A 26900-nucleotide genomic window follows, 5' to 3' on the forward strand; every position below is an offset into this window, starting at 1 on the left:
AGGGAGTCAGTGGAATAAATGACTGGCAGAAGCAAAGGTAGAAGTGGGAGAGAAGGTCAGTTAAAGGGCAAGAGAAGAAATAAAAGGGAGGATGAGGGAAGAAAAAAACGACACGTAGAAGAGAGGGAGAGGAAATGATGAAACCACAACGCTCACAGCGAAAATACCTAATAGTGGTTAAAGTACTGCAATGAGACTTAAAACCTTTTTTTTTCCTCTTAAGTAGAAAAACAAGCTTGTTTTAAGTCTTACTGTTTTTTGTCTCATTTAGCAAAAAAAGTAATAGTAACAAGATTTTAATTCTAAATTTAAGACTAAAATAAGACTGACTTATTTTTTGGTTTTCGTGGTGTTACTCCATGAGGTAAGTGTAAGATCTCACAGCAGTCTTATGGGAGGAATCTGAAGACCTCCACTGGAGGCCTGTCTCTCAAGCTGTCAACAAACAGCTCTGTTCATGACTGTCTCGCAAGAGTGTGCCATAGTGTCCTCATAAGTACCGTGAAATCTGAAATGCGGCCATATAGCACCACCATCGGGGAAGGGGCGGGTGTTGGGCTAGGCCTCAAGGTCGCTGTTAAAGCCAGTTCAGGGTCTGGCCACACGGTGGCTTCCTCACCACCGGAGGCACCAGATGACTCACCGCTCTGGGCAGCGATACGGAGGGAACCCCAGGGACACGCAGTACGCCGTGGACGCGTATGTAAATAAGGAACCAGGTCAAAGAGGAAGTCCATGGGCTGCGCTGCCCAATAACGAGCCTCTCTAAACCGACTCCGTTGGCCTGACGATAAAACGGAACTTCGGCGTGGAAGTATCTGGAGATCACGCATCTCAGACAGCGCCGGGAGGGGAATTTGACGGTAGTCTCGTTTTTATCCAGGGATAAAAGCCAGGGAATCCCCTCGCCTTTCGACCGTGAAAATGACAATCCTAGATCTCACTAGAGGCGCTACGGTACTGAAAGCGTTGCCACGGGGAAAGCCGGTGGTGCCCTCTCAGAGAGTGCCCCTGATGACGGCCCACAGTAAAACTCCAGCCTGAGGGCTGACGTCAATATGGGAAAACACCATACATTCATCCTTGAAATTTTTGTCCATTAGTTTCTTATAAAAGGTTCCACTGAAACTATACACATCTATTGTACATCCACGGTTCTCTGGTCAGGTGACTTATTAGAAGTACCCAGCTGGATGACAGCTTGAACCGGCTGAATTGACCAGCTACTGGTTAAAGGAGTCCGCTAGAACCTTCCGCACTATGTGTAACTATAGATGGTGCAATGTTAGACTTCTCTGTTCCTACAGAAGTTATCGAGGAAGTGGGTCAAATTACAGAGGTCAAATGGAAGCCTGTGTTCTGTGTTCAGAGTGTGTTGAGTTGAGTGTTGCTTTACAGATGGAGGAACGTGTGACCAGGTGCATGAGGTCTGTCCACCTGGGGTCCCACTCACCGCCAAGTTTCGCTTCCGTCCGCACGTCGTAGGGCTCTTCCGGCTGACGCCCGGCCACGCCCAGCGCCCCCTGCAGGACGTCCAGGGCGCTGCAGTTTCCCACCGCCTTCAGCCCCTCCAGCAGCTCCGTCACGGTACCTCCTGAAACCTGAGCAGAGAGAGGAGACCGGCTGCTGTCAGGCCATGGTCCCAGCTGTTTCAATCGGCCAAGAAAACTCAGTGAAGGTACTGCTCAAACAGCAACACAAAAATAATAAATGTTCCCCTTTCTCTTCTTTAAACATTCTTTTTTTTAAATTGTCATGGAAACACAGAACCAGGTGACTCCGGCCTTGGACTTGGACCCAGAGTTGTTGCGTCTAGAGGCTTGGTTTCCTTTCTTCCCTCTAAGTAATCTCTGGGTCTTAATCGGGTGGGAAAGCCTGAAGCTGAAATGGCCTTGTTTTGATCAGTTCAAATGAAAACACCGTTTTAAATTCCATGGACACACAAAAGCCAATTTTCTGCTAAATATACTTTAAAAAAGGACATTTAGAGCCATGACGGACCTTCAACAGGTCTGTGGAGCTAAAAGCACACTACTGGGTTTCCCGTTTTCTAAAAAAGAAAACTATAATTCGAGCACAGTAGCCTCCCACATATCTGATTCCTGACTCTTCGATCATATTATCCAATGGCCTCATTTCAATGTTAAGGCCAATTTCTAATCGAGATTGACAGCCTGGCCAGGTGGTGACTTGTAAGTGCAGTACACTAAAGGCTTCCACATGCTTGGAGCAAAGTGCTGTTTGGAACATCGGGGAGGGCCGAGAAGCCATTTTCCGACGTTCGGATGGGGGTTGTTCGCCAAACACCAGTAGACATCAGAAGACACTGACCCACACTACTACCATGAACACCTTCGAAGGAAAACAGTCTTGAGTGTGTTCGCTCACCCAACGAAGGACGCGAGAAATAGATATGAGGACTGGATAAAATAAGCCATTGGAAGGAGCCCAGAGGACTCGCTGAATTCTTGGATAAGATCCCACCCCACTCTATGACCGACAGCTGCTCGCCCCACCTTCGAGTTTAGCAGCTTTGGAAAAGGTATTATCAACCACACTGTGTCATATGAACCAGTTTGTAACAGTACATCCAAGAAAGTTTTTTTTTCAATTCATTTTGTTGAATGACTTAATTTCTGCACAATTCACATTCTGAAACCACGTTAGCCGCCATGATTATTTAAATTCCTACCAGTTTATCAGACCTGTTATCTGTCTGCCTCCCTCTGGTCTGACTGAAGTCGGTTATGTGGGAGTTTACTGTACTGAGATACTGAAAGGGAAAAAGACCACTCGTTCCTCTAAATGCCCTGAGCAGAAAATGGCACCCTCTGTGTTTTCCGTGCCAGTGGGCTCATCATCGATGACTGAATGTCCTGTGAGATATTACTCCCATCTGAGCAGAAAATGTCATGTTCTGAAAATGAGTGGGCTTCTTTTCAGTGTCAACTTTCAGACAATGACAGGGAAAACGAGTCATAACTGGAAATTTTGAACGTGTAACAAAAAGATTTTCTTTGAAAAAGGCGAGCCATTTCACAACCTGGCTTGGTGTCTGGGAAACTTTCCAGTGAAGAGCATCAGGAGAGCAGTGCTCTGGGGTTTGGAGTGACACTCAGCCTCAGGGCTGTGTGTGTGTGTGGTAGGTTCTGTACCTCGTAGCTGTCCAGCAGCGTGTGTGTGTGTGTGCCTGTGTGTGTGTGTGTGTCTGTATGTACCTCGTAGCTGTCCAGCAGCATGTGTGTGTGTGCCTGTGTGTGTGTCTGTATGTACCTCGTAGCTGTCCAGCAGCGTGTGTGTGTGTGTGTCTGTATGTGTGTGTGTGTGCCTGTGTGTGTGTGTGTCTGTATGTACCTCGTAGCTGTCCAGCAGCATGTGTGTGTGTGTGTGTGTGTCTGTATGTACCTCGTAGCTGTCCAGCAGCATGTGTGTGTGTGTGTGTGTGTCTGTATGTACCTCGTAGCTGTCCAGCAGCGTGTGTGTGTGTGTGCCTGTATGTGTGTGTGTGTGCCTGTGTGTGTGTGTGTCTGTATGTACCTCGTAGCTGTCCAGCAGCATGTGTGTGTGTGTGTGTGTCTGTATGTACCTCGTAGCTGTCCAGCAGCGTGTGTGTGTGTGTGTCTGTATGTGTGTGTGTGTGCCTGTGTGTGTGTGTGTCTGTATGTACCTCGTAGCTGTCCAGCAGCGTGTGTGCGGGTGAGGGGCTCAGCCTGAAGGCGCTGTTGAGGATTCCCAGGCCCAGCGCGTTGGCTAGGCTCTCCCAGCTCTGGGGGGGCTGCTCCAGGGTGTTGCACAGCTTCTGCTTCAGCTCCTGGCCCAGCTTATGCAGGTCGCCTGGGGAGGGGGGGGGGGGAAATCACACAGGCATCAGGGCGGAGCACACGCTACTCACACATCAGAGCACTGAGCGGCCAATCAAACTAGCTCTCCGAGCGTGAGAGGCACAGTGTTGGGACGAGACAAATCTGGCATGCTGTGGGCGGAGCTTACCTTGTGGAGGCAGAACCATAGAGGTGATGTCAGGCTGGTACTGTTTACCATTCAGAATCTCATAAACCTGTGTGTAAAGGTACAAAAAACATTTAAACAGTTTCTCAGCGAAACTAGGTGTTAGGGTAATGAGTCGCTCTGGCTCTCCGATGGTCGCCGGGGAAACTCACCTCAGGGGAGGCGGCCATGTCCAGCGGCGTGGTGCCCGGGACGAAGCCCTCGTCCTCTTCTTCCTCGGCGCACGGCTCGTCCTCGGTGTCGTACAGAGGCTCCCCGTTTTGCATGTGCGGGTCGGCGCCTGCGGGCGGAGGTGGAGAGAGAGGTGGCGGTCACCGATGTGCTCGTCCGATAAGGCGCAATGGCGGCCAAGCAAAGCGGAAAAAAAAAAAAACGGCTCGCAAGGCAAAGAGCAGGCCTGACGCGCTCCACTGAGCATGTGCAGCAACAATACAGCCATTTGCATCCGAAACACAAATCTCCCGAACACATCTTCAACAGCCTAAACAAAAATCTACTGCACCCGTCTTCAACAGCCCAAACAAAAACACTGTACACATCTTCAACAGCCAAAACAAAAATCTACTGTACACGTCTTCAACAGCCCAAACAAAAATCTACTGCACACGTCTTCAACAGCCTAAACAAAAATCTACTGCACACGTCTTCAACAGCCTAAACAAAAATCTACTGCACACGTCTTCAACAGCCCAAACAAAAATCTACTGCACACGTCTTCAACAGCCTAAACAAAAATCTACTGCACACGTCTTCAACAGCCTAAACAAAAATCTACTGCACACGTCTTCAACAGCCAAAACAAAACCTACTGAATTAATCTTGAACAGGCCAAACAAAAACACTGTACACATCTTCAACAGCCCAAACAAAAATCCACTGTACATCTCTTGAACAGCCAAAACAAAAATATACTGTACACATCTTCAACAGCCAAAACAAAAATGTAAAATATTACTAGCATTAGCATAACTAAATTATTTTATGCATAGGCTGTTTTAGAAATAGTCCATGGAAAAGCTGGACTGACAGCCTCTGTTCTGATGGCGGCTGTTGAGTTAGCTGCCTTTACCCGGTGCTCACCTGCAGCCATGAGGAGAGCCGTTAGCTTGAGTGAGCCGCGCCCCGCGGCGATGTGGAGAGGGGTGGAGCCGTTATATGTGCAGGAGTCCACGTGTGCGTTTCCCTGCAGCGACAAAACACGGCGTCATATAAACGCACGTTATATAAACACGGCCCACGACATTGTGTTTTTATGCAGTGGCTAGGTTTATATGGGTATCCCAGCCCTGATCCCAGCACAGTGTAAAGTTCTCAGCACAGTGTAAAGTTCTCCCTGCCCTGATCCCAGCACAGTGTAAAGTTCTCCCAGCCCTGATCCCAGCACAGTGTAAAGTTCTCCCAGCCCTGATCCCAGCACAGTGTACAGTTATCTCAGCACAGTGTAAAGCTCTCCCAGCCCTGATCCCAGCACAGTGTACAGTTATCTCAGCACAGTGTAAAGTTCTCCCAGCCCTGATCCCAGCGCAGTGTAAAGTCCCCCCAGCCCCCTGCGGTACCTCGAGCAGCAGGCAGCCGGACAGGGACACGTTGTCCAGCTCCACGGCCAGGTGCAGCGGCGTCCGGCCGCAGCTGAGCTCCCGCGCGTCCACGTTGGCCCCGCCCTGCAGCAGCTCCCTCACAGAGCCCAGGCTGTTATCCAGCACAGCCAGGTGGAGCGCACACAGCCCTGCGCACACAGAGCATCAGACACAGGGTTAGAACAGCACAGAGAACAGATAGCTGAACCAGCACAGAGAACGGATAGTTGAACCAGTACAGCACAGCCACAGGATCTATACACCAATCTATACCCAACCCTGCTCCTGGAGATCTAACGTCCTGTAGTTTTTCACTCCAACCCTGATTTAGCACACTCAAGTCTCATTAGCAGCTCAACAAGATCTCTAGCTGTTGAATGAGGTGTCCTTTGTTGGAGTGAAAACCCACAGGATCTCCAGGAACAGGATTAGCTTTTACATGCCTTCCGTGCTCAGTTTTTCTTCACTACACAAAGTTTTACTTTTTAATTGGAAGAAGGACTTTATTAAAGTATATCATTATACTACATTGCACTATATTATAGGACAGGATATTCATACACCGTATTGTTCTTCACTGTGCTTCTCAATGGATCTTAGTTGTATTGAAATGTTTTTGCTTTAACAGTAGGGGGACAGAAATTCCAATGTTAAACACACAAAGCTGAGCATCTTGAGGGTGTGTAAGGATCTGTGACCCAGTGGTTCAGACACCCATTACATTACATTACAGGCATTTAGCAGCTGCTCTTATCCAGAGCGACTTACACAGCATTCTACATAGCATTTAACATTGTATCCAATTGTAGAGCTGGATTTGCCGAAGCAATCCAGGTTAAGTACCTTGCTCAAGGGTACAACAACCTTGTGTCCTTACTGAACCTGTGACCTTCAGGTTACAAGACCAACTCCTTAGTCCTTACCCATTATACCACACGGTCGTTTCCGTACACCCCTGTAATGAAAGCGTCTCTCAGACGGGTACCTGAGGCGTTGGGCAGGTCGGTGAGCCGGGCGGCGTCCCTGTGCTTCAGCAGCAGTCCCGTCATCCTCCCGTCGCTCTGGCGGGCCGCCAGGTGCAGGGCCGTGTTGCCGTGGCGATCGGCCAGGCCGGCGTCGGCGCCGGCGGCCAGCAGCGCCGCCACCGCCTCCTCCTGCTGCGTGATGACCGCCAGGTGCAGGGGGGTCTAGGACAGACGGACGGACGGACGGCGGTGAGCGACGTTTCTCAGCATTGCATACATACTCACAGACACAGGCAATTTAATGAACACTGACTCTTAAAAAAATAAGAAAATATCAATATGTAATATAATTATATATTACAGTAATGGTTTCAATTTTATGTACGTTTGCTTTGGTAGTACTTCACCTATCAGGGCTCTATGCTACCAATTTTTGAATGATTTAGGAGCAGACTAATGCATCCCAATTAGTACATGTGCTAAATTATTAAGTCAAATTATTATTAGGTTATATTTACAGGAAAATTATTATTTACCAGTTAGCACAAATCAATTTTCAGGAGCACTGCAGAGCCCTGCGTATGTGCAGTCGTGACAGTTTAATTTAAATCTGATGGACAGCAGGATAGACGGAATTCAGTGAGCTCTGAGTGTGTGTGCGTGAGTGTTGTGTGTGTGTGTGTGTGTGTGTGTGTGTGTGTGGGGTACCTGGTAAAGGTCATTCCTCATGTTGACCACATCCTCTCCCGGGAGGGCCGAGATGACCTCAGATAAACTCTGCACCGCGTCAGTCTGGCTGTGGATCACCCCCAGGTGCAAACCGCTGTGGAAGGAGAGACAGCCAATCAGGAGAAAGGAAAGCCTCGCTCAGGGACCTCCCTGCTACGCGCTGCCGCACGACAACCAATCAGGCGCAGGGCAAATTTTACTCAGGGACCTCCCTGCTACACCATGCCACAGGACAACCAATCACTGAACAGATAGAAAAGACTGCATAAGGACTGCAGGAAAGACATGGAGAAAGGCATCTCTGAGCACAGCAGTAGACAGAGGAGGGAGGCACTGCTGTAAAGATTCCTCACTGACAGGTCGGAAACCAGATAAACAGAAACCAGAGGCGGCGCTTGTAAGAAAAGTGAGGGTGAGAACGGGTCGGGGGGGCGGGGGGGACGCACGTGTCTCCGTTCTCGTCCTGGGCGGACATGAGCGGGCGCTGCAGGGCCAGCAGCGTGCGGATGTCGCCCGTGATGGCGTACTGGAAGAGCGCCTGCGCCTGCTTCTGAGCCAGCTCCACCATTCGCTGCTCCAGCTGCCGCTCTGCGGGGGAGGGCGGGGTTAGCACCGTCTGAGCGCGTGCGGGAATACGCGCAAACATGCACACAGATTTATTTATGTTTTTCAATTCTGAAAATGTTTTCAAGGCAGCCGCAAATCTCACCATGGGCCGGCCCCTCCGGGACCTCACAGAGAGCCTGCTCTCTCCTGGGCCTGGTCTCTTCTCCTGGCTCCGCCCCCGTTGGTGACCCCGCCCTGTCACAGATCTGCTCCGCTCTTCCCGCGCCCGGGTCCTCGTCGTCGTCCCCGTCGCTGTCCTGGCTAGCGTCCCCCGCCGGACCCTGAGAGGCTGGCAGAGAGGGGACGCCGGTCACATGACCAGCCATGAACCCGCCTACAGCTGTCCTCTGCCTATTCCCATGGGCAGTCCACCCGGGCTGTTTCACCTTGTGTGCCTCATTTTCTCTAAGCAGCTTGAAACTTTCTGCAACAATCTTTGCTCCTGTTTGGTGGGTTTGACAGAGGTGCCATAGAGTAACCAGAAGCAATAAGTGATGCATATAAGAATCAGTCCGTACACAGCTGGAAGATGTAGTTATGGGATCTTTTCAATCAACTTCTGCATGTTTTACATGTGTCCTTAGCAGGCTAAAACTGTAAATCTTTTGCAGTTAGTTGACTTTAACAATTGCCCTGTCAGTTACTATAGTAACAGCTCTGCCCCTTTATGTCCAAAACTGCTGCTTCCGTTAACCACAGAGTTCGCTAACAGCCCTGGTGTAACAGACCTAGCATCTGGCTACAGGGCACTGAAAGTAGGCCAGGATTTTTTTACTATTAACGGGAATCTTCAGACTCAAATGCAGAGGCGGGAGAGGAAAGAGCTCCAGGTGTAAAGGTGTGGCTTTCTCCCCACACACTGTGAGCTCCAAAGTGCCCCCTGGGCTTTTACAGAGGCGCCCAAACAAACCCTTTTTTGGGTTCCGCTTCAGTACCAGGAAACTCAGCTTTTTTTCGCAAGGGCCTCTCTAAACCAGGTAGGCGTGGATACTCGTCACCATGGCAACGAGCCAATGTTGCCAGGGAGCTCTGTCACTCACCGTGCTTCATGCCGGCTCCGCCCCCTCCGTGGGAGAAGGGGTAACCTGTCCCGTAGTTGTTGTTCCCATAGGTGGAGAAGCCCTGGTAGTAGTGTCCTGTAACACACCGATCAGTTTTGGGCTTAGAAACGGGTCACCCGAATGTGAGCACGTTTCAGTACATGTGTGGTACTGATAATAATTTCTATAGTTTTTGAACTGGAAAATGCATCGCCCGCGTACCTCCAGTGCCGGGACCACCTCCTGGGGCAGAGCCTGACCCGCCCCCCCGGTACATACCCCCACCTCCACCCGGGGGACCGAAGTCCTGGAGGTTAGGGAGCGTCTTCAGTCTCTTCCTCTGCACCTCCTCTTTATCTACACATGACAACAGGCACAGGAGTCAGACAAGCAGACAGTGCAGTCAGGGGGAGCAGACAAGCGGACAGTACATTCGGGAGGAGCAGGCCATGCAGTCGGGGGGAGCAGACCGCGCAGCCGGGGGGGAGCAGACAGGGCAGACAGCGTAGTCGGGGGGAGCAGACTGCGCAGAGTAGCGTCGAGTGTAAAAATAAACGCAGATCAAACAGACAGAGGAGTAAGCGGAAGCACAGATAGCGTCGGATAGCACAGGTAGCGCGCTGGGCTCACCGATGATCTGTGGGTGATAGGTGAAGGGCTTGGGTTCACTGGTCTCGTTATCAGACTTCCTCTTCAGCTGCACAAACACAGAGACGGGCTTCTGCAGGTTCTGGTCACGGTACTTCGGGGTCTTGAAGACGATCGCAAACTGGGGGGGGGGGAGAAGCCATTCACACGCCAGTCAAATGAAACATCAGCAGAGTCAGACATACATGTACATGTCTTCTTCCACATGCGAGTACTGGCCACTTTGCTTGCCATACCAGCCAATCTGTACACCAACTTACAACTAGCCAAAAGTGTTCACACTGATCTCTCTGTAAGCTTAAAGAAAAAAAATACCCATCTCATGTAAATTCTTATAACTGCTGCAGCACCCTTATAGGTCACATTTTGGAGCACTCATGCTCTCGTGGTGTCATATATTTATGCTCTCGTGGTTTCATATATTTATGCTCTCGTGGTTTCATATATTTATGCTCTCATGGTTTCATATCTGCTGGAAATCTTTGCTATTAGAATGTTTATCCTCCATTGGCAGTCTGCGCGGGCAGCCGAGCGTGTGACTGGCTGGCTGGCTGCCGTGGGCGGGGCGCTGACCTGCCGGTGGACGTCCGTGGGGGAGAAGTCTCCGAAGGCCTCCCACATCAGCCCCGTGTCGTCGTCCTCGTAGAAGCGCACCTGGATGTCGTCTGTGGAGGGGGCACAGAGAGGGCGCCGGTCAGCCCTGCTGGAGGCAGGTGATAACGCCCTCCGGCTCGCCTCGCCATTCACACGCCGCTCACTGTGTAAGCTCCGCCCACAGGCACGCCTCGGGGCAGTGATGCGGCCCGCGGTGAACCCAAGTGGCATAAACGAAATCTCTGCCAATGTACGGCACAGTCACCCGCCAAATTAGGATCGATTACCAATCCCCGCTGTGACAAAGTGCAGTGCTACATTAAAAACCAAGCTGGTTGATCTGTCCAATCAGCGCACACGTATGATAACATAAAGCTTAGGGTTTGTCATAAAATCCATCAGGGACCTTACCAGCCAATCTGCAATTTCACATATACAATATAACATCGCAAGGCAAGACAGTCATTCTCACCATGTGGCTTATATGAAAGATGAATAAACTGAAATATACCAAAAATATGTTGACTTTTTGAAAAAATAAAACCCTCACATATATAATATAAAGTCATTATTATAATTAAATACGATTTGATTAATAATTCAGTACAATTATAAATAATTCATTTAGTTTAGAATTATAATGCAATAGTATATTAATTGTATGAAAATGTGCCCTCTGTTATCGGTGCATGATGCAATGAAAATTCCAGTACAGGTACATGCCTGACTTCAGGTGTTGGGGGAGAGAGAGAGAGCGAGAGAGAAAGGGAGGGAGGGAGGGAGAGAGAGAGAGAGAGAGAAAGGGTGTGTGAGAGACAGAGAGAGAGAGAGAGAGAGAGAGGAAGGCAGGGAGGGAGGGAGACAGAGAGAGAGAGAGAGAGAGAAAGGGTGTGTGAGAGACAGAGAGAGAGAGACAGACAGAGAGAGAGAGAGAAAGGGAGGGAGGGAGGGAGGGAGAGAGAGAGAGAGCGTGCGGTTCTTGGAATTTCTCCGTCTGAGCTGGGGAATTCCCCCAGGGTCGCAGTCTGGGTCTGAACACTTCCTCCATGTAAAGTACAGAGGCTGGGCGGTGCGTGGGCTCCCAAAAACGCCTGCGGCCTCAGATCGCTATCGGCAGGAAGCGCGTGCGCCGGGAGCGGCCCACCAGGTCGCGGTGGCACGTTTTGACGCGGCTGTTACGTTGCCGCGGCGCAGAGACGGCCTGTGGCAGCCACAGCCAGTTCATGAAAGGTCAGTTGCCCTGAGCGTCAATAGAGTGTAAAAAGGTGATGATGTCATTTTGTAGGCCAACCTGGGTTTTAGGACTACAAACTGTAACACTGTATTCTTGGGAAGCTTGGGAAGGCCCAGAAGAAAGCCTGTACTGCGTGTAAAACTTTGCCACAGACTATTCACGGAACGCCGGTTGCCCTGAGCGTCAATCCCCAATTCCCAACGGCTGGGAGTCATGGCTCTTAGTCGTGTCCTCATTTCCTGCTGGTTCGTTAGCAATTACAGATCAAAAAAATAGACAGCATATGGGATAAATTAGTAAATTAATTTTCCCAGTTCCTTTCACTCAACAGGTCAAAACCTCTATTATCACCCTCTCTTTCACTCACAACTATATCAGATCCAGTCAGATTTCGATCTGGACCCTGTTGCCGAGACAGAAAACGTGAAGACGAAAGGCCCCCCCCACCTTTCTGCACTTTATCACACAGCAGGTAGACCTCCTCTCCCCCGGTGACACAGCCCGCCGTGCGGTCCATCCGCACGATCTTCAGATTGGACGCGTTGGGAGCCTCTGGAATGGGCGATAGGGAGGGAGGGAAAGGGAGAGGGAGAGAGAGTGGAGCGTTAGAGAGAACAACCATTACATTTCATTACCTGTCCTTCACTCTACAAGACACACGGAAGAACAGGCAGCCCAGTACAATGTCTCCACTGATCAAACCTGTACCCAGTGATTGATTTAAAGACATTAGTTTTGCATGCAAGAAAATGGGAAAATCGTGATTAAAGAGTACTGGGATGAAAGCATTATCTTATGGATGTTTGCTGTGTACGAGACCCTGGATCAAGCATTAGGCTGGTCAAGTAAAAATGTTTCCCTGGGACATCAGCTTGAAACACTGGACAACATCAACAGGTTCCTTACAATAACTTCAGCAAAGTATTATGGATGAACTATTCAATTATTAGTCAAGTGAAATGAGCCCATCTTAATTTATGTTTTGCCTGTTAGACACATAAGAGCGCAAAGCACGTGGCAGCCGTGCAAAACACAAGCGCGCAAGCACACAGGCAACACACAAACAGAACGCCGATAACGTTCAGCTGAATAAGGATCTCCACCGGCGGCATAAACATCGAGCGATATCGCATGCAACGTTTTTTCTAATATGTGCTCTTCTCTGAGACCAATGGAAAAAGAGCTTTCATTAGTTTCGCTATGAAAAAGGAAACCGCAGAGACTCTGAACAGAAAGTGGGGTTGCCAGATCAAAGCCCTTTCCGGCGCGCAGCCGGGGGGTGGGGGGGGGGGCAGGCAGGGTGCAATCGAAAGCGGCGGCCCAGTTTTTGGCCCAACGAGGGAGCAAAAGCTGGCGGAGGAGGTTTTGTGCGCAGGCGTTCGCAAGCACAGGGGTGGAGAAAGGAAGCAGTGCGGTTTTATTCCTCTGTGTTCTGCACTAATAGCAAGCGGGCACATTCATTCTGCTGAATTTCGTGATCAAGGCGGGGGCGATCATTTTTGAAATAACGGTCATATTTAACAGAAGCATTCAGGATAAGTGTCGAATCACGTGCAGACGGCATGAATGTGGTCTTGGGTTAATATTCCACTCTATAACAACTGGAATTCAGCAATCATTAATGTGCTGAGATTATAATGACAGAGACGCGTCCTACTTCCATGACCTCAAATACTGAAAACACTGGATTGTAGAGGCAGGACCCATAGGTCCACACCATTGACAGACTCCATATTTACTGTATATTCAGGGGTGGAGACTCACACTGTTGTTGCTATTGTACAGTGCACGTGGGATTCAGGGGCGTGGGATTTCTGAGGGGTGGGAGACTCACTGCTGTGGTAGGCATGCAGAGAGATTCAGGGGTGTGTGGATTTTCTGAGGGGTGGAGACTTTCTGCATGTTGAGAAATTCAGGGGTGTGGGATTTCTCAGGGGTGGGGACTCACTGCTGTCGTAGATGGGGTCTGAGATGACAGGGTCCAGCCGGCGGGTGAAGCCCCCGTCGCCGTCCGGCAGGAAGGCAGTGAACATGAGACGCACAACGCTGAGATCCATCTCTTTAGCCTGAGCCACCGCAGCACTGGCTATCAGAGTCTTCTGATGTTCTGCAGAAAACACACGATTATACTCTATGAGATGAGTACACGTCCACAGTTTTCAACACTACACACACGCACACATGCACGCTCATTCACTCACAAATGCAACACAAATGTTATCATACAGTATGAGATATGACTGTATGACGCACACTCAGTTGTAACATAGCACAGCAAGACTACATACACACACACACACACAAACATAAGCATAATAGAATGTTACAGGCGTAACAATACATCACAAAACAAACACATTCATGTGGGGGTAGAACACAGCACACCAAACACACACTCACACACACACACACACACACACTCACATGCACACACACACACACGCACAGGTGTTATTTATTGGCCGTTAAACTTCAGGGGGCGGACCTGTGAGCTCCCGCGGCTGGCGGACCTCCCCCTGCAGGCAGTCTATCTCCGGGTGGATGACGACGCCGCAGTTGTAGCCCATCCTGAAGGCCTCCGTCATGCGCTCCTCCAGAGTCTTGCTCACGTTCTTCTTCGTCACGTGGAGGATGCCCAGGTTGGGAAAGCTACGGCAGAAAACCACACCTGATCCTCAGCGACCAGGGAGGCCAACCCTAAACCCTCATTGGCTACCAGCAATGTTGTCATGACTCTTCTGTGATGTCACAATGGTGCTGAAAAATCACTACATTTATGATACCATCTCCTGAATTACAAACTCTACAGCAGGGGTCTACAACTAGTAGACTAGTACTGGAGAGTCCCACAGCCTTGGTTTCATAATCAATAACCAGCAACCAATACAGACTGAAGTAACCAGTGAAATGTGTTTAACTGAGCAGTTAATTGCAGAGTATCCACAAAAACCAGTAGCCACCTCTGGGGCTCTCCAGGACCAGGGCTGGGGCTGGGGGCCCCTGCTCTGGACGGTGAAGCCACTACCCAGAGATCTAATAGCATCCCTTTCAAGCTGAAATCTTCATTGTATAACTACCAGAGTTCATCTTCCTTTGCTGTATTCACTCAAATTCAATTTTAACATTAACTGTAGCTGTAGCACAGGGTAGCATAAGGCCTAACTCTGGGTAAGCCTTCATCTTCCTGCTCTTGCGGCAGTGAGCAGTGAGCCGAGCGAATCCTTCGGCCCGGCTCCCGGTCGGCGGTGCCCACCTGATGCAGGAGTCCTTGGGCTGCAGGTCGGCGATGCAGATGCCCTTGTCGCACTGCTTCCCCACCAGGCTGTGGGCGTGGAGGTGCGTGTCCTTGTAGAAGGTGACCAGCTGGACCACCACGCGGGCCATGCCCTGGTAGTTGCATATCTGTCGCCAGAGAAGCGTGTTAGCGTGGCTCCGCCCCCCAGGGTTCACCAGAAGGACTTACACCGGACAGCCCGGGCTGTTAAGGTTTCAGGCAGGGCCCCTAAAATAGGGCCCGGGCACAGATACGCAGCCTAGAACTGCTCACAAACCTAGCGGCCTCAAAGAGCACCACAGAGTAGGTCTTAACACGCAAACGGTTTACCACTAGTGGGACTACATGAGATCACATCTTTCCTGAGGTAATATTTTTTGCCTACGCTTTTATTATGCCGTTTATTTCTGAGGTTTCATTTCCAGCTTAAACTGACGTGAAACCAGAATGACGGCAGCGCCCGCATGACACATAAGGTTGGCTCCGTGTAGCCACTGTACAATATGAATTAGCATAGATAACAGCAGCATTGTTCTACATGGCAGCCTGTATAAATACGTCAATTGCGAAAACGTGTAAAATAACAGGCGTGAGTCATGTTGCCGTGTACATAACTTGCATTCTTTTACTTCTCATTTTATTTGAAAAGATGCTTTCTCTAGGGCGAACTGAGTCAGACGTCATCACGCAAGGTTTAAAAGAACAAAGAGACCATGTCTACCAAGCGAGGGAGCTTTCAATATGAGTTGGCAAGGCAGGAAAATCCAAAAAAGTCCAAACACTGTCCACAAACGGAAAAACCGAGAAGCGAGAGGCACACCGGGCAGCCCGGTCGCGATGGCCGCTGAACGAACGCCATATCTTCAGACCCGCCGGGGACGCGGATGCTAGGCGCCGCCACGCCAAGGTTTCCAAAACACAGAGGTGGCCCGATCGCTGCCCTGCTCTCGCCGCCGCGAGGGGGGAAACCCGAACCCGTCTGTGGGGCCCTCGCTGAGGAGCGCCCGGCCGAATCTGTGACTAAACCGCAGTCGTAACGACCGGTCAGGCCACGGGGCAGCTGGGGACGCCAGGGAAATTTCCCTGACACGGCGCACGCGGTGTCCACAACAGATGGAATCCCCAGCTTCTACAACATCACCGATTCTATGCTGCACACGGTTACGTCAGTGCTCTCCAGAAGCTGAGGCTTTACACATTCACAAATACCCAGGTTGTGTGTCATTTTCTGTTCTAGGCCCTGGTGAACAGATGGTGACAAGTGTCAAAAAATTTGAATAAAAGAATTTGAATGAATGAAAGAAGAAATATTTAATCGTTTTACTGTGGGAACCCCTCTTTCACATTCGTATTTGATTTGGTATGTCACAGTCCACGCTACTGCAACGGTGTACGGCCTGAAACAGCCGCCGCAGGAAACGAGCTACGCTCGCTTGAACTTTTTACACGGGCTGGAGCTCGAGGCCACGTCTCCGCTCTGCGCAGAAAGGTCATCGCTGCAAGAGCAGCGGAAACCCCAGCAGCGGTTTTCTGACTGCAGCGGAGCAGGTCGGGGGGGTGACATCACTGCAGAAGTACAGTGCTGACTTCTGGGCTTTGTGGTCCTCCCGCGACAAGCTGCGCTCCGGCCTGCCCTCCTGCCGTTTCCGCGTCCAAAGGTTTCGCGTCACGAAAGAGGAAGCTGCCGCCGCCGTCGACAGACACGGAGCGCACGGCTTTCAGTAAAACAAAAAAAGGAAAAGGCAAGGGTGACCAACGCTAACAGGGAGTACAGCCTTTATAACATGGCAAAAACATACAGCCTGCTGAGCAAAACAGCGACCTGTTCTTTGACAGTAAGAAGTCGATTCAAAGTTGTCGTAGTTCTGAAAACTGCACGTGTGAAACCTGGCCTTTTACCCAGAGCACGAAGCCCCGAGGCAGAACGGGCGGCGCGGTCTCCTGCGTGCAGGTCTGAGTCTGCTGGAGAGCGAGCGGGCGAGCACGCCACCGCGTTTCCCGCTTCTCAGCAAGCTCGGCGCTTCCTGTTAACCGCGCCAGCGACGCGGGAGGAAATTCCCAACGAGGCGAAGGACGCAGAGCGTGAGACGGGAGACGGTCCGTTCCAAAAACCGACTCTGTGAAAACCTGAGGGGCTTACGCAACCGCCCGTCTTCCAATTCCCTTCGAGCGCGGCGTTCGTTCGATGACGTGTGTCGAAATATCACATCTATTTAGTGCCCACGGCTTTCAAAACCCTTCACAGTCAATGTCTGCCCACTAACATTCCCTCACAATAATCAAGCAAATAATTATTCAGTTTACTACAAGGTTATTTCGAAAGATTGAGACTGGCAGCTATGCAATACGACCCCGCCCTTAAATACATAACATTTTCATGTGAGTTGGGGAACAGAAGAGAGAGTGAGAAACAAACAGCCAAAACGAGAAATGTTTCTGGCTAAATTCTTTAGAGACAGTACAGACGTGGGGATTTCCCCAAAGCGCTGGCGAAACCCACTCGCGCACCGGGCCTACACGTGTGTGGATGAGGCACAACAAGGTTTGTTTGTCCCGGGCAGAACGGGGCAGTGCTCAGTAATACTACAACCAAGCATGCTGGGAGATTGTACAACTCTCTCTGTAAGAATCCAGACCTAAACACTTTGTTGTATGTCGCTCTGAATAAGAGCGTCTGCCAAATGCCTGTAATGTAATGTAATGTAATGTAAACAAAATGCAGAACAATATCGAAGTAAAAGGAATAAGGGATCACGTTTATGAATGATTATATATACCCGTAACTGAAGAAAATGCACTGCCCCACATGCAAACTAAATAACAGAAGTCCCTTTCCGCAGAGCTGGACAGGTACGAATGTTTCCACAATAGCCCATTCAGGCAAATGCAAATGTGCCACAACTGCAAGCGTTTACTTTTTTTCAATCTTTAACTAGCCTAGTCAGTTACAGGGCACTCTCTGAAAACAATAGGCTAACTCCACTTCCAAAGCAAACACATCAACCAAATGAATAATGAATAAATATTTCACATTAACACTGTACACATTCTTATCATTCCTGATGTAAACGTGTAGCTGATTTTTCTGAATTTTACAAGAATAAAGTAAGACATTATCATTGATCAGGAAGTAGCCTAGCATGCCTCTTTACAGGATACATGTTTCTCACCCAATGAAATCGCTTTTGTCCACGTGCATGCACTCTTTAGCCACAACATCATATCCACCCGATGTGCTCACGTGTCTATTTAAAGAAGCCTAATATGAAACTGTATAACCTGATGAAGGCAGAGTCCGTTGAAACACTTTTGTCTTGGTCATACATCACTGAAACGGTGTCCAGGTGGAAGACCTTTTTTGGTTTTTTTTTTAACCCTGCACCTGTGCATAGTAATGAGATGCGCGTTTGCTTGCTTTTCCTTTCCAACTCGGTAATAAATCCATCAAGGATGAAGACGCAGCTTCTCAGCAACCTGTTGCACTGTTCCACAACCCCCTGCCATACGGATTCAGTTTCCTCAATGCCAGCGCTTGTAATCGCAAGAAGTCCTTGGCTAACACACAAGGAATGTTGTATGGTATGTAACGCTGCAAAAAAAGGAGAACAAAACTGGTAATTACTAAGTACTGCTCTGCAGTGGAGGAAGACTGTGGTTGCGTGCATCCAAATGGTATTCAACTTAGACCCACAAGGGCCAGGCCCTGCACCGAGCAAGCAAAGTTTTTGGCCACAATGACTGTTTTTATGGGTTTTAGCAGTCTTGTTTGCAACGAAACATCCTTCTCCCTTCAGCGACTGCCTCAAACCGAAATCGGACGCGCCGCATGTGAATCGATGAGATTCTCACGCTGGAGACAGCTCAGAACAGAGCGGATGTCACATACGTCGACAGCACCTACGTGAAAACCAGATTTACCCCTCAGGCTGTTTCACACCAAGGCTAATCGCGGACCTGTGAAGGTCGGACAATCGAAAGCCACGCGTGAAAGAGCCTTGACTGTGAAATCTGTCATGCTTATTCAGAGTAGAGGACATGAATGCAAGACCCCTTTTATTTCATATTCAGATCTTGGGACAAGATTGCCGTACTGCAGACTAAAGACAGCCGTCCCACGTTTTCTGTTTATTTTCTTATGGGACAGCTTCAAAGATGCTGAAGGACATTTTCAGCAGAACTCTGTAATTTACGGGGTACACAACTTCCAGACAGGGGCACACAACCCCACCAGTTTGGCGGCAAGTCCCCAACGTAAGATCCATACAGCACATACGGTTACTACTGGAGACACCCTTCTCAAAAGTGCTTTATGCAAATATGCACGTTCAAGTATACAATCAATTTTCATAGCAGTGTTTGCTGAAGATATGCAGCGATAAAAGGTATAATAGTAGCACCCGACCGGGAACAACACCTGCACCCTTACGAGCCCGTTTCCTTGGCTACCGGCCCACACTTCCGTCGGTCGCCTTTTCTGCGGGCCCCGCGCTCTGATTGGTGGACTCACCTTCACCTGCGGATAAGACTTCCTGTTCTTCTCGCTGGAAGCTCCCGGGAGCCCGCCGTGGGAGGGCCCCTCGCACCCGTAGCGGAACCGGAACCCCCTCTGAAAGAGAGCAGACCCTCAGCTACACGGACTGTTTAGCTACATGGGTGGCAAGCCTTTTCTGCAGGTCAAAATGGAAAGAGATGCATTTTAAACAGCCTACCTGTTTGGGCTGCTCTATGATTTGAAGATAAGGCCCATCTGCTGCAATAAAAATAATAAAGTGAATATACCAATCACTATTTTCAATACAATCATTATAATACACCAGTAACACTAAAGCAAGGAACTACAGTCCAGCAGAAGATATTTTACGCCATTCACTCTCAGCGCACAGCTGCTAAGACAGTTTTCTGTGACTCGAGAACAAGGAATTAATGTGCAATAAGCCAATCAAACATGTTTAGCCAACTGCACCGCGATCAGCTGGAATTTATAACCCCGGTTTAAACCCCTATGCCACAGAACTGCATTACAACTGGAACAGCTATTCTAATCTGTGAACTATGGGTTAATCAGCTGCTCTAGTTGTACTGCAGTTCTGTGGTCTAGGGTTTTAAATCTGAGGTTTAAACTCAGCAGCTAAAGCACACTGCAGCTGACCTGCTACACTTTGCCACCAAGACCATGTTTTGAAAACGTCAGCATCATCTTTTTTTAAAATTGCTGATTTTCTGATTGCAAGTAATGGGTATTCCAGAAACAGCCTTGTGGCTCATGTATGGGTAAACAGATGTACAGTAGGATACTGACAGCACAGTGTGTGTTAAGTGTATAAAAAAACCCCCTGAGGTACCTCCATTTAGCGTGACACACTCACAGGAAAGATACTGCCTGACCAAAGCACAGCCAGATGTAAACGTCCTCCCTCGGTTTATCAGGCGCTAGCCTAAATCAAACCTGAGGGAAACCCGCGGGCGAGCCGTCCCGCAGTCCTCGCCATTAACGAGCGCTAACGAGACGGCAAACCGACGAGCACAGCAAAAGCAGTAACGCTGAGGCCGCGTAAAGCGCCATTACACAATTATGCCCGACGTGCTGCGTTACGTCGACAGGAAGCGTGTGCTTGTGGACAGGAAGCAGCAAACTTTGCAACAGGAAAGAGGAAACAAGACTATCTCAGGTACAACACGAACACCACCGAAGGAATCCAGATGTCTCTCTGGAGGAAGCACAAATACCACCAAATATTTATGGGACAACCGATGAGATGTTCAGCCGATGAACAACAAGGGCTCAGACGCAATTTTCTCCTTTTAAAAAAAAATTTCATTTACATTTCGCCAATACTGAGACTCCAGCGCAAGCTGGTACTGAGCCTTTTTGAAGATGAGATTGAAGTGGGAGTAACATGCAGGTCTGCCTTCAATAGTATAGCATATTTGCATCTGCATGAACATACTCTCTGAGGCTCCTGGCAGCACAGACCAGTCACAAAAGACTCTCGATAGTGGGTTTAATGTATAAAGTCTGAGCTAGCCAATTTGTGAGCACTATCAGCAACACTGTGAGACTTAGCGGTAAAAATACATCAAGCTAAAACTACGAAGAACTAGCCATGTTATTTTACACACTGCGAATGAAAAGCTAGCGCGCACTTTTTCTCCTGCAATTTCTGCGGACACATCCCCCAGAAATAAGGCCAGTTGCTACGGCGTCGCCGTTGGCCGAGCGCCAGGAGAATGCAGAAGCGAGAGTGGGCGAGCGGGGAAGGCAGGCCCGAATCTGCACGGCCGGTCCCTGGCATTCTTCAGAAGCCTCGCCGTGTTTTTTTTTAAAAAAGCCCACGGAAGAGCGGGCTTTTTAAAAACCCCGGCTCTGCGGTTTCTCCGGTGTATTTTTATCGGCGAGGGCACGCTCACGTTTCGGCTGTCGCTCAACACCGCAAGTCCCTTGGCGACAGCGCAATATTTCCCCAACGTCGCCAAAATATAAAAGTCCAAATATAGGCCATTTCTTTTTACAGGAAGTAAAACGTCTGCCTGATGTGTACTAAATGTAGCCACGCAGACGGCTCGTGCACACAAGCCAAACCCCCACGCCCCCCCAGATAACACTCTTTAACCACGTTTAAGGCCAGGATGGCCCTAGTGTGCAGTGACAGGAAAGTGAGGTTTCCGCATTAAAGTGGACCTGCAGAGAACTCTAAATCACTCATTTCAGCCAATCACAAGGTTTTTCCCTCCACATCAAAACACAATGTTCGATCCAAATCAATGAGCCAGGAATCAAATATGGTAGGTGTGACCTATCTTTTGCTTTGTGGAGCCTCATTCTGACACTACCATGGGTGTCTAAATTCATATTCATAACGTCACCTGCTCTGCTGTTAAAACACCTGTATGCTGAAGACTGTTCGCTGACCTCTAGGAAACCCTTTTTGACAACCCATCCTTTGTTATTATGGCTACCGCCTTCCCGTGGGAAGGTCACACACTGCCTGGATGTTTTGAACTTACCTATCCTAAGGGCGCTGGCATGTGACATAGGTGGGTAACTCAGCGCATCCATTCCAATCCATGGTTCCAAGAACTGGAGGGAAGAAAGAGAGTCACACACAAGGAGCCACAGAGAAAATGTCACTAGTGTTGCAAATCGAGCTTTTTCTCTCCAAAAATCTGCTTTAATGCGTAGGGTAGAAGTTTCAAACTGCAACCACAACAGGACCAACGCAACGAGACCACAGTAACGTGGGCATGGCTTTGAAACCGCAGTTGCGGCACAGGTGGATCGGGGGTCGCTCCAGGAGAACCACGTTGGAAAGCCTTTACGTTACGCTGTTTGGATACAGAGAGAATGGTCCAAATTTCAAGGCTTTGACCACATTTTGTGGTCTCTGACTGGGCCTCGTCACTCTCGTCCTGTTGTAGCAGTAGTTTGAACATGTCTCCTACATGGTCACCCATGAGAGAAGTAAACCTGCGAAATGAACAGGGTCCTTTGGATATGAAAAGGCAGTGTAACAATAAAACCAGAATTATTATTATTATTATTATAGTATTATTTTATTATTATTATTATCATTCCTAAGTCAAGGAAGAAGACTTGTGCCCAAATAACCAATGGCAGTATTACAAACAACTGAGCTGACTGAGCAAAAGATTTGTATCTGGTCTTTTAGTGAAAGAAAACAGATGTGAAGTATTTCACAGAGTCATGGTGGCATGTTTACATTTATTTACTTAAAATTTGCCATTTTGTCTATTAGCCAAGCCCTTTCTTGGTTGGTTTGCAAACTGAGCGATAACGAAGAACTGTGTAATTATCCAGTCATCAACCCGTCTATTTACAAAGTAAAATGTTTTCATTTCTGTATCCGTCTTGCCCTTCAATTCATTTTGCTGTCCTTGGTATAAGGAAGAGAAAGGACAAAGCATCAGACACGGGATGGGAAATCCCCCAAAACCTCCTCCTTCATTTCACGCTGAAGCGGTTCCACCCAGAAAGCAGTGAACAATCCAAACCAGCTTCCTTTTATCCTCAAACAATTAAACGAGGCCAATCAAGCTAATTAGCACGCTGGTCTTAACCAGCACAAGACTAAACAGTGCACCAGACGTAGCATCGGGCCGCAAGTACTGTACTCCAAAAATAAATTAATAAAATACAGTAAAGGAAATGAGCTCATACGCCAGGAGAGATTCTGAAAAACTTTTCGCACAATGTACCTGACAATAGACAACAACTTTTGTTGCCATTTTAAAGGGAAAGAAAAGGGCTGTGTCCAAAATCGCACTCTATGTACTACATACTATGTATCGTTTTTAGCATGAATTAAATATTATGCGAAAAATACCAGGATGTCATACTATATTCGATGAAACGTGTATCCCAAAATGCATTGCAATAGTCCACGACCCAAGCAACCAGACAACCAATCAACGGCATAGGGTGGTGTCATGAAAAATATGGCACACCTGTCTCATACCATCATCAATGTACAAAGCCCTGAAAGGAAGTGGAGTGTTTCTATGATGACGTAGTATGTCCAAAAAGCCAATGTACTTTTTACTCACGTACTAAATGAGCTGAATGATAGCATATGTGGTATGTAGTATGCGCTTTCAGAAACAGCCAAAAAGTGGAGGTGCAGTGACATTGTTGTGCTTTTGATGGAGTGGGTGGGGGAGGCTTGAAATGGTTATTGTCACTCATGTGTAAGGCGTGAAACGATAAAATTGATAACACTGAAAGCAAGCAAAGAAATCCTGAACCACAGGACTTGGCAATCTCAAGCTAAATCCTAAATTGGACCTCCAAAACTTCAATGAACCTCTAACCATGCCTACTGCCCTGGTAGAGTCCATACAAGACCATACAGTTCGGCAATAGGGTATTCAAATTCAACTTAAACCAGGGTCTTTCAAAGAGCAGCAGACACCATCAATGTAGTTTCATGGTCTGGGTCTGCTGTTCATGTAGAGGTACCAACAGCAGCAGATGTTAAGTGGGTGTGCGGGCTGTAATAAGAAAAGGTCAGTAGGGCTGAAATTTCCAATTCCATGGCTGTTACTGACCCCCAGACTATTTCTCGGGGGCAGATTCAGGGCGGGTCATTTAAAAGACGGCTTCTTCCATCGCCAGGTGGACAGCAGAAAGCCAAAAAACAAGGTCCTGACATTACGGTTTTGATCTAAGATTTCAGCTTATGAAGAAACATGCTTCACTGCTTTAAGTCCAAAGCCTAAATTGTGTTTTAAGTCTTTTAATGGGTCAGGTGAGAATGGCACTTGAATGAATGACTGCATTTAAGGGCACATTCGTACAGAAGAAAGCGCTTTTCTGACAAAGGGACTCAAGACTGAAGGGCTTCGTTCAAAGTCAGGGGTAACTGTAGCAACCAAATTTCCTTGTACTTTCCAAGAACTGCTTCCTGTGAGCTCATACCTCGACCGCTCTGTTCGTTTTACACCTCTCAGGAGGAGCCAGGAAACTGCTGTAGAGCCAGCGTTCATCATTCAGCGAACAAAGTTAGCGAACATTATCTAGCGTCAACAAGGCCATGTGTGGCAGCCTACAACTACCGCTAACGAGCTCAAATTAACAGCAATACACAACTCATAACGAGAATCCAATCTCTCCAATGTGGTCATATCCATCTCAGTGGGCTATTTTTTACCAACAGGGACTCTTCAAAGCATTTGTGCTGTTTTGTCTGAAATGTTTGGCTAATCTGAATTTAATTTATCAGTTTGGCTCTGTGAGTACAGTGCACAGTATTATTGCTAGTACAGGCCAGTGATTAAAGAAAAGATTAAAGAAGAAGAAGAAGAAGAGCATAATAATAATACTAGCGGGTACTTACATGACTTTGGAGGTAGGGGTCCTCCTCTGCCATGGTGCCTGCAAAAGAAAAAGAGGTTCCACTGAAATCACCATCCATATCAACTGATGGTGGAACACCACCACATCCACACACTGCAGCATTTTAGCATCGATTGGGGGTGTCAAACTCCAGCCCTGGAGGGCTGCACCGCCTGCTGCTTCTCTGAGTGTTTCAGCACAAGCGATTAGCTAGTTTAAGTCACTGATTGGCTAAAGAGCCCAAACACCTTGCTCTAAAGGCCTTAGTTGGCTACTGATTGAAAGGAAACCACAAATACCTGCAGATACTGTGGCCCTCCATGACTAGAGTTTGACACCCCTGGCATAGATCAAAAGACATGAGCAAAATAAGTCTTTCTGTGAATTACTGAGCAACCCAATTTTTACTGAGAAACCCAATTTTCATACTTTTACTTTGTGTGTGATGTGAAGAAAACAACTATACATAAATGTTAATTTCTTACAAAAGATAAAGAACATCATTTAGCCCCTTACCAAATCAACAGGAAACTTGCTTCCTGTGTTTCACCTTAGTTTCAGGTTTGGCTTGTCACATCCATAAAAATGATGAGAAGGACGATGCTTAAATAATCCTTAAACACTCAACAGTGCTATGGACACAGGCTGTCAATTGCCATCTGGGTCCAAAGTGGAGTAGAGATCCTTTTTAACCCCCAAAAGTGGGTGATCCATTGTTAATAGAAGACTAATACTGTAGATCAAATTACAGCAACGTCTTTCAGAAAACTGAGCATGTACCCTTCATCTCACACAACGCATTCTAATGTAAAACTGCGTTAATCCTGAAATATCCTCAAAATGTGTGCTTCAGTACAACAGTACCCAACTTTACCCACTCATTCATGTCACACACATGAATCGAAGATTCAAACCGTCATACCATGTGACTACAAGGAACATGCTACTTAAAGAGTCCAAGATCAAGCAGATCCATATAATTCTTTATGAAATTATGTAATGTACATTTCCTAATACGGGCTCACAAAATAACTAGTAGTCATAGTTAACTCGCTAGCTGCTAACAGATCATGATAAAATGAACAGGGCTAGCGGCTAATTAGCTAGCAGGCTAGCATTAGCCGAGTTCAGCACTTACGTTTCGGATAACTTTCCTAGTGTTCAGTACATCTGCTGCGCTAACTTTACGCTAGCTGGCACCACAACTATGAGCGTGTCCTTGGATTCATCATAAATTGAAAATGCGTAAAAGTAAAATGTCCTTGCTGAAACCAATAACCCAGAAAGTGCAATTAACATTGTCTAGCTAGGACTGATTTATGAGGAAGTGGATACCAAAATCGAACTTCAGTCACAAATACAGAATCCAAAAACAAGGATACAGAAAAGAGTGTATCCTGCCATTTGCCCAACTATCAAATAACGACCGAGACTAAGTTTATGACAATCTCATATTCCAGATACATTAGAAGCCGTACCTTTTCGGGTTACACTTAGTCCAGGTTTATGCTGCTAGCGCAGAAGTTGGTTGGTTAGTTTGGTAGATGACAACTCCGTTCAAGCGGACAGCTGGCTTGCTTACTTGATAGCTGAGTTAGCTACAAGGCGCCGTTTCAGTCTTCTGCATTTGGCGAGATCAAAACGTGCGTATGTTTGATAGGAAAATACAGAAATGCTTTTTATATATAGCAGCGAATACACGTATGAACACTGCTTTTAAGTTAAACAAGTCTTATGTCTCGAGTCATTTGGCTAACACAGTAACAGTCTCTGTTCCTCGGTGTTTGTTAAAACTTGACTTCCTTGCTGGAAATTCCCAGTGACGTAAAGAAGCAAGTCGACTTTTGTGCTGTGCCCTCTGGTGGATACAGTCTTAAATGCTGATTCAAAGTTGCGAGTGACTTTTTTTTTTTAAATAATGGAGCATGGATTGTTCATATTATACAAAACAGCTATTAAACGCGCTAGGACTAAGGACTAACCTGGATTATGATATACCAATCAAATCTATGGATGTTAAATAAATTTGAGGAAACAGTTTCCCTACCAATTGCTGCTAAACAAGCAAGCTAAAAACTGAGCAATGCTGTATTTTCTGGGTACATGTGGGGGATTTAAAAATGAACCACTACTGTACTTTTATTTCTCAGAATGTTGGGTTCAAATCAGATAAATATGAGCAATATGAGTGATGTAATTTTGTAAGACACTCTTTATGTCTGCTAAGTGATTGTAATTAATGTTATGTAGGCTACTTTACAAGCATTTCACAAGTTAATAGTAATATTAATATATTGAATATAAATGAATGAATATATTACATTTCCAGAGATACTGTATAACAATTACCATTATGGACTTAAGGACAGAAATGC

General features: G+C 47.7%; 1 protein-coding gene across 2 annotated transcripts in view; it reads right to left on the bottom strand.

Annotated features, from left to right (window-relative positions):
* Window positions 1–26352, bottom strand: part of LOC135254777 (nuclear factor NF-kappa-B p105 subunit-like) — a 28213-nt gene extending 1861 nt beyond the window's left edge. The window contains exons 1-23 of one of the 2 annotated variants that reach the window (XM_064335269.1): window positions 26004–26352; window positions 24527–24564; window positions 21681–21753; window positions 19385–19422; window positions 19183–19281; window positions 14655–14803; window positions 13887–14050; window positions 13350–13508; window positions 11849–11953; window positions 10147–10238; window positions 9556–9694; window positions 9148–9282; window positions 8926–9021; window positions 7989–8174; window positions 7726–7867; window positions 7259–7373; window positions 6571–6772; window positions 5565–5734; window positions 5089–5191; window positions 4161–4288; window positions 3991–4057; window positions 3668–3834; window positions 1454–1601 (exon numbers count right to left, since the gene is read on the bottom strand). In XM_064335269.1, the coding sequence (XP_064191339.1) occupies window positions 1454–1601; window positions 3668–3834; window positions 3991–4057; window positions 4161–4288; window positions 5089–5191; window positions 5565–5734; window positions 6571–6772; window positions 7259–7373; window positions 7726–7867; window positions 7989–8174; window positions 8926–9021; window positions 9148–9282; window positions 9556–9694; window positions 10147–10238; window positions 11849–11953; window positions 13350–13508; window positions 13887–14050; window positions 14655–14803; window positions 19183–19281; window positions 19385–19422; window positions 21681–21753; window positions 24527–24559 (2710 nt within the window). In that variant the 5' untranslated portion in view covers window positions 24560–24564; window positions 26004–26352. Of the gene's footprint in view, window positions 1–1453; window positions 1602–3667; window positions 3835–3990; window positions 4058–4160; window positions 4289–5088; window positions 5192–5564; window positions 5735–6570; window positions 6773–7258; window positions 7374–7725; window positions 7868–7988; window positions 8175–8925; window positions 9022–9147; window positions 9283–9555; window positions 9695–10146; window positions 10239–11848; window positions 11954–13349; window positions 13509–13886; window positions 14051–14654; window positions 14804–19182; window positions 19282–19384; window positions 19426–21680; window positions 21754–24526; window positions 24565–26003 lie in introns of both variants that reach the window. The other variant, XM_064335268.1, reaches the window with a different exon arrangement.
* Between the last annotated feature and the right edge of the window lie 548 nt (window positions 26353–26900).

This window comes from Anguilla rostrata, chromosome 5 (genome assembly GCF_018555375.3).
Source record: "Anguilla rostrata isolate EN2019 chromosome 5, ASM1855537v3, whole genome shotgun sequence".
In the NCBI taxonomy this organism is placed as follows: Eukaryota; Metazoa; Chordata; class Actinopteri; order Anguilliformes; family Anguillidae; genus Anguilla; species Anguilla rostrata.